This window comes from Lampetra fluviatilis, chromosome 61, assembly GCF_964198595.1.
Source record: "Lampetra fluviatilis chromosome 61, kcLamFluv1.1, whole genome shotgun sequence".
NCBI lineage: Eukaryota > Metazoa > Chordata > Hyperoartia > Petromyzontiformes > Petromyzontidae > Lampetra > Lampetra fluviatilis.
Window position 1 is genome coordinate 1,503,950 of NC_136335.1, and position 8,504 is coordinate 1,512,453.

Genomic DNA, 8,504 nt, shown 5'->3' on the forward strand with positions numbered 1-8,504 from the left:
GAATTTAGCGAAAGAACCATAGAATATTATGATTATTTTTCATGAGGACAATTGACCAATGGAACCGCGCTCAAACGAACTTCTCAAATGAATGTTCACGAATTACCACAACAACAGCGGCCGTGAACAACGAGATGGCTATTTAGTCACAAAAAACTCACCGCGGCTAATTAATATTCATGAACCACAAATCTCCCCCCCCTCCCACAACCCTCACCGCCGAGGAGCGTTCGACCAATCAGCGGCGGTCAAAATCTGAGGGTGTTTGACCAATGAAAGGCCTTTAAACATGAATCGTCATGAGCTTCCACGATGAACACTCACCGTGCCTGATTAATATTCATGAGCCACCCATCTCCCCCCACCCCCCCCCGCGAAAAGTGTCGACCAATCAGCGGGCGTTCAAAATCTCAGCAACCCCCCCACCTCTGGTTATGAATTATTAAGCAGATATGAATATTCATGAGGGCGTTTAACCAATGAAAAGCCCTTAAAAGTGAATAGTAATGAGCCTCGATGAACAAAAACTCACCGTTGCTCATGAATATTCATGATCCACCCATCTCCCCCCGCCCCGCAAAGAGTCTCGACCAATCAGCGTGCGTTCAAAATCTCAGCAACCCCACCCCCTTTTCTAATGAATTCCGAAGTAGCTCATGAATATTCATGAGGGCGTTCGACCAATCGGGTGGCGGCTGTGGGTTGATAAAACTGATTTAGTTTGCCGCTCCCCTCCCCACTGGTTAGTCGCAGGAGGTCTGGAGCACAACGTGAGGAGAGATTCGCGCTCTCCTCTCTCTCCTCTCTCCTCTCGTTGTTTTCTTTTAACAAATGTCTCGTGGAAGTTAACCTAATCGTCAAACTCGGGAGGGCGAGGGCGTTTCTTCAACGTTTTCGGTTTGGTTTTTTTGCTATTTGGGCGAAGACTTTGCGAAGAAAATCGTCTTGGAAGTTGAGGGGTTGGTTGTTGGTGACAATAACTTCTGGGGGTGGGGGGGGCGGGGGAAGAAAGTCCACTGGACTTTTAAATGTTAACCTTTAATTAAAAAAATTATAATTCTCCCCACGCTTAACTAAAATGTTACAATAATCTGGGGGGCGCGGGGCGGACGACACAAATGTAAGAAGATACAATTTTATTTAGAGGAATACAAATTTTAAATGTGTTTGTGTGTGTAAAATTGGGCTTAAACTGCATAGAAAACACGTTTGAGGTCGGTGTATAAGTGTGGTACACTAGGAGTGCCTTTGTTACTTTACACGTAAATCGTTAGCGCGGACTTTTCCTCAAGACTTGTGAGAGAGAGAGAAAGAAAGAAAGTGAGAAAGAGTCTTTTGTTAGTTGAATTGTTCAACGTTTTATTTTGTTTTAACACAAAAACAACTTCAACAACCATCACATTTCCTCACCGCCGCACAAATGGAGCTACTCCTGTCTCTGTTCGCCCTTCTGCTGGTCACCGTCGTGAGGTCCTCTGCCAAAGGTACGAACTCTTAAACACACAAACACACACACAACGAATTAATGCGTTACATCTACTACGCGAAGCGACATTAACAAAGATTCACTTTGGGGTCTTTCGTTAAAGTCACCTAGATGGGTTCAAATTAACGGAAAATAAACAAAACTACGACGTTTCGATCGCAGGTAGTTTTTCGCTCCTTGAATTTTAATGATAATTAGATCCCAACTCCGTGACTTTAACGAAATACCCCAAAAAAGTCGATATTTGACGACGTTTACTGCACACAAAGACAAAGATCCCCGTGTAGCTGCCGGGGCAAGGGCACTGTGGGTGCACCTGTACCACGCCCGGCCGCCTTTGTCTCTCCAAAGACATAAAGCCTTAACAGACTTTTGGGAAGTGCTGTAAGTAATCGCCTCTAAAAGCCATCACAGCACACAAAGGGGGTGGGTGGCCAGCACCACGCACAGATCAGGTCCTCATTTGACGCCGAGTCGACCTAGGGGAGGCTCAGGACCGGCTCGGATTAATCGTCGCTGGTGGTGTTTGGTGGTGGCCGTGAGCGGGAATCGAAGCGAAGGTTTCGTGGCGATAACCGCTGCACCACCGCTCCCCACAGGTAAACACCATCATCATCATCAACATCATCATCAACTTCGTTAGCCAAAGTCTCTATCCACTGCTCGATGAGAGAGTCGAGAGGAAACGCAAAAGTTACCGCGAGGGATGAGATGTGGAGCCGGTTGGGTCAAAGGTTGTGTGTATGGGTCTTGATTTGGAGTTTTCGTGAATGCATGAATCCACAACTCTTTGGTTCTTTCGGTAAAGTCACGTGGGTAGAAAAATAAAATATTACAAAAATGTATACCTACGTGAAGGATATACCTACGTGACTTTACCGAAAGAACCAAAGAGTATTGGTTGTGTTGGGGTTTGGCGAAAAAGCCAGAGGTGGTGGTGGTGGTGGTGGAGGGAGGAGATGGAGCGAACTAACGGGGGATGATGCCCACGACGTTCATCCAGCAGTGGATCGCTCTTCGTGTTACGTGGTGTACACGCGCTGTGTGTGTACTCTACAAAGTAACAGGAAGACCCCCCCCCCCCCTTCTGTAGCCTGTAAACAGATTGTTGGGGCCGGTGCTGTTTGTAGCGAATTGCAGCCACGCCCGGCCGCCTTTGTCTCCCTTAGTGGGTGACGCTTAACTACACACCGCTAAACCGGGTCACTGATTTGAGGCCGAGTCGATCTAGGGGAGAGTCCCGGGACCAGTTCGGATAATCGTCACCGGTGTTGGCCGTGTTGAGCGGGAATCGAACTCGTGTCGCCGGTTTTCGCAGCGTAGCGCGCTAACCGCTGCACCACCGCTACCCCCGGTACGTACAAAGACAAAGATCCCCCCCCCCCCCTCAACAGTATAGCTTTAAGAGACTTGGGGGGGGCAAGTGCTGTTAGCGATTAGCAGCACCTATGAAGGCCGGGGAGGGAGTGGGTGGGTGGCCAGTACCACACAAAGGCACCCTCAGACGCATAACTCATGGCAATGTCACTGCGCAGTGCCATATAACGGCAGCCATTGCTCAATCAGCTGCTAGATGGAGGCCCTGAAGAATGTCTTTAGACCATAACTTTTCTCAGGCCCCCCCCCCCATCTCCTTCCACGCTCGCGGGTGCCGGGCGCGAAACGTCGATCGCCGCTGATGCTGGCCGTTCGTTTCGAACTCGTGACCCCGGGAGGAGATTTCCAATGGGGGTTTTCGAGCGACTTGCGTCATCCAGCAGTGGAGTTGACAAAGGGGAGTGGGGGCTGTTGATTTATTTCACCAGTGGCAGCCGCGATCCACCCTACTGCTATGAAGCCCTTTTTACATCTTTCACCATCCCCGCGATGTTCAGGGGCGCGGCGGTGGCTAGGAGATGTTGACTACCTCGCCTGGTGTACAGGAGGTCGTGGGTTCGATCCCGACCCTGACGCCGGCTGTTGTATATTTGGAATTTGCGTGTCTCTCTCATCATCATCACGGTGGCTAGGAGCTGTTAACTACCTCGCCTGGTGTACAGGAGGTCGTGGGTTCGATCCCGACCCTGACGCCTGCTGCTGTATATTTTGAGTTTGCGGTGTCTCTCTCTCTCCCCCGTGGCCGCATGGATTTGTCTCTGGATTTTCCGGTTTTTCCCTACCACGTTTAGAAGCAACATCACGCGTTCGAGAGAATTTGATTATTGCTATACATTTCCACGTGATGATGATGATAATAGGCGACTAAGTTGTGTTTGCATTTGTGGCCAAGTCGCTTCTGAAAATAAGCTCCAAAGCAGCTCGGTGCGCCTTAGCTGGCAAAATAAAAAGTTTCGTTTTAATTTCATGGATTTACGAGCTCCATATTCCTTACTTTAAAATGGTTGGCCAACTCTTAAACGACGTTTTGTATGTTCATTGCTATGTTTTCATCACGTTGTTATTATACATTTTTTTCAAGCTAATACCGCAATGGAAAATGTGTAACATTCAACGCAAGTACACACACGCACACACACTTCGCTGGAGTTTTCTGGTGAATTGTTGTTTCGGAACAACGTACAAAGGAGGGTACAATCACACAATATGTATCATCACCACCACCCGCCATGTTCTATCCACTGCTGGACGATATAGCCTCCCCAATGCGCACACACACATTGAGTTGCGTACACGCGCGGCACGGAACCTTGGAGATGGAGCGCTGAATTTGGCGCTGAATGAGATTCGATTCGCACCGCTGGATGCAAGATGGTGGTGGGTGATGGACGTGGTGGTGGGTGATGATGGTGGTGGTGGGCGATGATGGTGGTGGTGGGCGATGATGATGGTGGTGGTGGGTGATGATGGTGGTGGTGGGTGATGGAGGTGGTGGTGGGTGATGGAGGTGCTGGTGGGTGATGGAGGTGCTGGTGGGTGATGGAGGTGGTTGTGGGTGATGGAGGTGGTTGTGGGTGATGGAGGTGGTGGTGGGTGATGGAGGTGCTGGTGGGTGATGGAGGTGCTGGTGGGTGATGGAGGTGGTGGTGGGTGATGATGGTGGTGGTGGGTGATGGAGGTGGTGGTGGGTGATGGAGGTGCTGGTGGGTGATGGAGGTGGTGGTGGGTGATGGAGGTGGTGGTGGGTGATGGAGGTGGTGGTGGATGAGGGAGAGGGGGGGGGTGGAGGCCTTCATCCAGCAGTGGATTGACCCTGGTCACCGCCCGAGGAGTTGGAGACTTGTGTTGCCTCCGAAACGTCGTGATTTCTTATTTTATTTATATCATTACTTTCATTAATTTTAATTTTTTACCCACGTGACTTTACCGAAAAACCTAAGAGTATGAATCCTTGCAGTCACGAAAGCTTCAAATCTAGAATGTTGTTGTTATGGTGGTGGTGGTGGTGGTGTTGATGGTGGTGGTGGGATGACACTCCCCAAACTTCCCCCGATCCCCCACCACATCCCAGTGCGCGATGCGTTGTCAGAGACTTGAACCGGTCTCTCCTCGCCTTGGCTGGAAGCCGTGCGTGTCACCGGTACAGTCGATGCCCTGCAGGGTAACTCCTCCACGTATGTCGGCAAAATGTGTTGGTACTTGTTCAGAATGTTCTAGCCGGGCACAGAGAGAGAGAGAAGGAGGAAGGGGGCTGGGCGAGTGGATTTTTAATATTTTATTTGTCAAGGCACGTACGGTCCTTCCCCTCCACCAACTAAGCTGCTGCTGCTGCTGCTACGCTGTTGTAGATGGTTTTCAGAAGCTTCCTTGGCTCATCGCAAACTACGATTCAACTATCACGGAAGTGGTTTATCCTGTGCGGGAAGGCGGGGGGGGGGGAATTTATCGCAACCTCTCCACTCGATCGAGCGAACGCAACATTCTAGATTTGAAGCTTTCGTGACTGCAAGGATTCATACTCGCACGCCACAGCAAAACTACCTACGTAAAGTCACGTAGGTAAAAAATAAAATAAATGAAAACAACTAAATTAAATCACTGTAGTGATTTTGCCGTGGCGTGTTCCACATGAATTCGGAGGCTTGTGTTGCTTCCGAAACGTCGTGATTTAATTTAGTTTTCATTTATTTTATTTTTGACCTACGTGACTTTACCGAAAAAACCAAAGCGTACGAACGCAACATCTTCGCAGCGCGAGTAGGAATGAGCGGCGTAGCAGCAGCAGCATCATCATCATCGCACAAGGCACTGGGATACTGCTGTATGCTAGCCAACCCGCATCTCGCGCGCGTTATAGCCGACCGCGCTTTTCTCGCCGCTAGTATTTGTTTATATGTTCTTTAAATGTCTCTCATTGTTTTGCGTTGAGTCTGGCTCTGCCGACTTCTCTTCTTGCCCGAGTGTGAAGGCGGCATTTGGGATCGTCGTCAACAATGCCCTGCGGTTATTGAGACCGACTTTGGGGGGGGGGAGAGGGGAGTCACAAAAAAAATGCTCGTAGATCGGTCAAATGGGCTTTTCCTGGCAAAGAATAAGTGTTACTCTCTCTGGCAATATAAAGCGGTTCAGATGTACAAACACAAAACCGAAAGCTTTTGTAAGGAATCATGTCTGCATCAACCGCACATCTTGTGGTGAGCATGCAAACAACACATCTTAGCGCCTGTTTTATTTTAACATCTTCTTAACGCAACAGTTTTATTGTCAGAAAGGGTAAAACCTATTCTTATATTTTTCTTCTTGGTTCTTTCGGTAAAGTCACGTAGAAGGGAAACAATAAAATAATAAAAATAAAACATAAGAAAATAATTCTCACGACGTTCCACAAGTAGTGACTAATCCCATATCTGCATTTCCCATAAATATGCTAAATTCCTATTGATATGCAAATTATTTTGTCAAGGCGCCCCTTCCCCCCTCCAACCCAGCTTAAATATAGGCTGCCAAGCCTGGTGGTGTTCATTCAGACGCTGTCTTTCCGACAGACCTGTTCTTCACCTGAAGACGGCTGCTTGCATTGTGGCCGAAACGTCGTGAGAATAATTTTATTATGTTTTATTTTATTATTTCCCTTCTACGTGACTTTACCGAAAGAACCAAGAAGATGAATTTCTACAGTCACGAAAGCTTTAAATCGAAACCTATTCTTATATTGTGATACTGGCAAGGGATGTCCCATGATGTAGCTGCTGACCTCGAGGTATAAATGTCCTGATGGTGGCATTGTGTTTGTGTGATGTTCGCCTATTGGCGTCCTCTGGACTAATGTTGTCTGAGACTAGGCTCTAAAGAAAGCTGTCTCTGGTGTGGACCAATCGGTTTCAAAGACCGTGCATCATATACTACCAGAGCATGTGTTTTGTTTGCATGTTCACAACAAGTTTGCGTGGTTGTTGCAGACATAATTCCTTGAAAAAGGTTTCAGTCAGTTGTTTTAACATCTTAACACAACTGTTTTATGTCCAGAAAGGTTAAAACCTATTTTTAATATTGTGATACTGAGCAAGGGAGGTTCCGTGATGTAGCTGGTAAAATTATAATATAGTTTAGTTTTATGAGTATTGTTTTGTGATCTGCTTTGCACCCCCTATCGTGTTTTGTTGTTGTTGTTGAAATGTTCGGACCCCCGTCGCCCCACTGGACATCTGTAACACGAAAAAACGCTTCATAGATTCCGACTCTGGCAATATGTTGCTTGGAGCCCTCGATGCCAATGTCGTGGCCAGGAGAGACACAGACAGAGCGAGAGAGTTCGCGTCGTTTCGCCTTTCCTCCTCCCTCCGTCGATGGAACGCCCAGACCAGAAGTGGCTTTACCATTTGGTGTCAATTCGTTCATTGTTTGCGTGGTCACATTCTCACCGCTGCTACTGCTGCTACTCGCGGATTGTGGCTGGCCCTTAAACTCCCGTTCCTCGGAGGAGGCGTGCACATCGTCGGCCTGATGATGTGTCCGATGCGGTCGACGATTTGCGGCGGCGTCGGCTTCGAGGATTGCCAAAGAGACACTGCTGATGAGAAACCGTGTGTCGAAACCAATCCCTCAAACGTGGGTACCCAGTGCGGCGGGGTTGTTAAACATCGCCGCTGGGGATACAAAGGCGGTCGGGCGTGGTGGTGGCCACCCCACACCCCTCGCTTCGTGAGTGGTGCCGGCCTTCGTAGGTGCAAATGCTCTCTAAACAGCCCTTGCCCCAACAGTCTGTTGAGACTACACGGTGGGGAGGGAGGGTGTCTTTGTCTTTGTCGAAACCAGACCCAGGACATTGGTGGGAGGCCGCCGAGATAAAAGTCTCCTGAAGTGATGTTGCAGTACTGCCGGAGGATGGAATGTGTAAACACGTTTGCGACGTGAAGAGGCAGACACGGAAAGTGGCCGCGTTGTCTGCTTATTTAATCCGCGCTCTGTTTGAAGAAGTTCCATTTCTCCATCGCCCCCCCCCACCGCCCCTAAACAAACCAACAAAGTGGTTTGCCCCAAAGTAATTGTCGTGCACCTGGGTAAACCCAGCATGTTCAAAGGGGGGGGGGGGGGGAGTGGTGGGTTGAGTGGTTGGGCCCGCGGGGCAGTTTACAAATGCCTATAGACCCTGATGGAAATGGTTTCTTCCAGAGTCGTTTGCGTGCGCTGTGCGCCACACCTTAAGAGAGGTCCATTAAATACTTTGACTTTGTTGGACACACTCTGCAGGTGTCTCTGCGTCAGCCGTGGAACGTACTTTGTTGTATGAAGGAATTGTCGGGCAGTGGTACTCTCGGCGTGAGCAAGATTGTATCTCCTCCCCAAAGTATCTAAAGTGGGGATTTGGTGGGGGGGGTCATGGGAAAATTAAATAGGTTGTGCATCAATTATCAGATCACAAATCATCATCGTCATAAGGCATGGCGAGTCTGTTTCGTCTCACCACACGCTCCGGTTCCGCCACCACCAAACACTGCAGGTCACACGCAACACAATTCACTTGTACGCTCACCCCGTCCCACTCGCTTGCACACTCACCCACTCGCCCATTTCACCCACTCGTGTTCACCCCACTCACTTGCTAAGTCACTCACCCCACCTCACTCAGCCACTCACTCAC

At 49.0% G+C, this 8,504-nt stretch overlaps 1 protein-coding gene across 2 annotated transcripts in view; it reads left to right on the top strand.

The window, feature by feature from the left end:
- The first annotated feature begins 978 nt into the window (after nucleotides 1–978).
- The window catches only part of LOC144951163 (neurogenic locus notch homolog protein 1-like), a 110,363-nt gene continuing 102,837 nt past the window's right edge, over nucleotides 979–8,504 (top strand). For both annotated transcript variants that reach the window (XM_078881294.1, XM_078881295.1), the window contains exon 1: nucleotides 979–1,484. In XM_078881294.1, coding sequence (XP_078737420.1) covers nucleotides 1,421–1,484 — 64 coding nt within the window. In that variant the 5' untranslated portion in view covers nucleotides 979–1,420. The remainder of the gene's footprint in view (nucleotides 1,485–8,504) is intronic.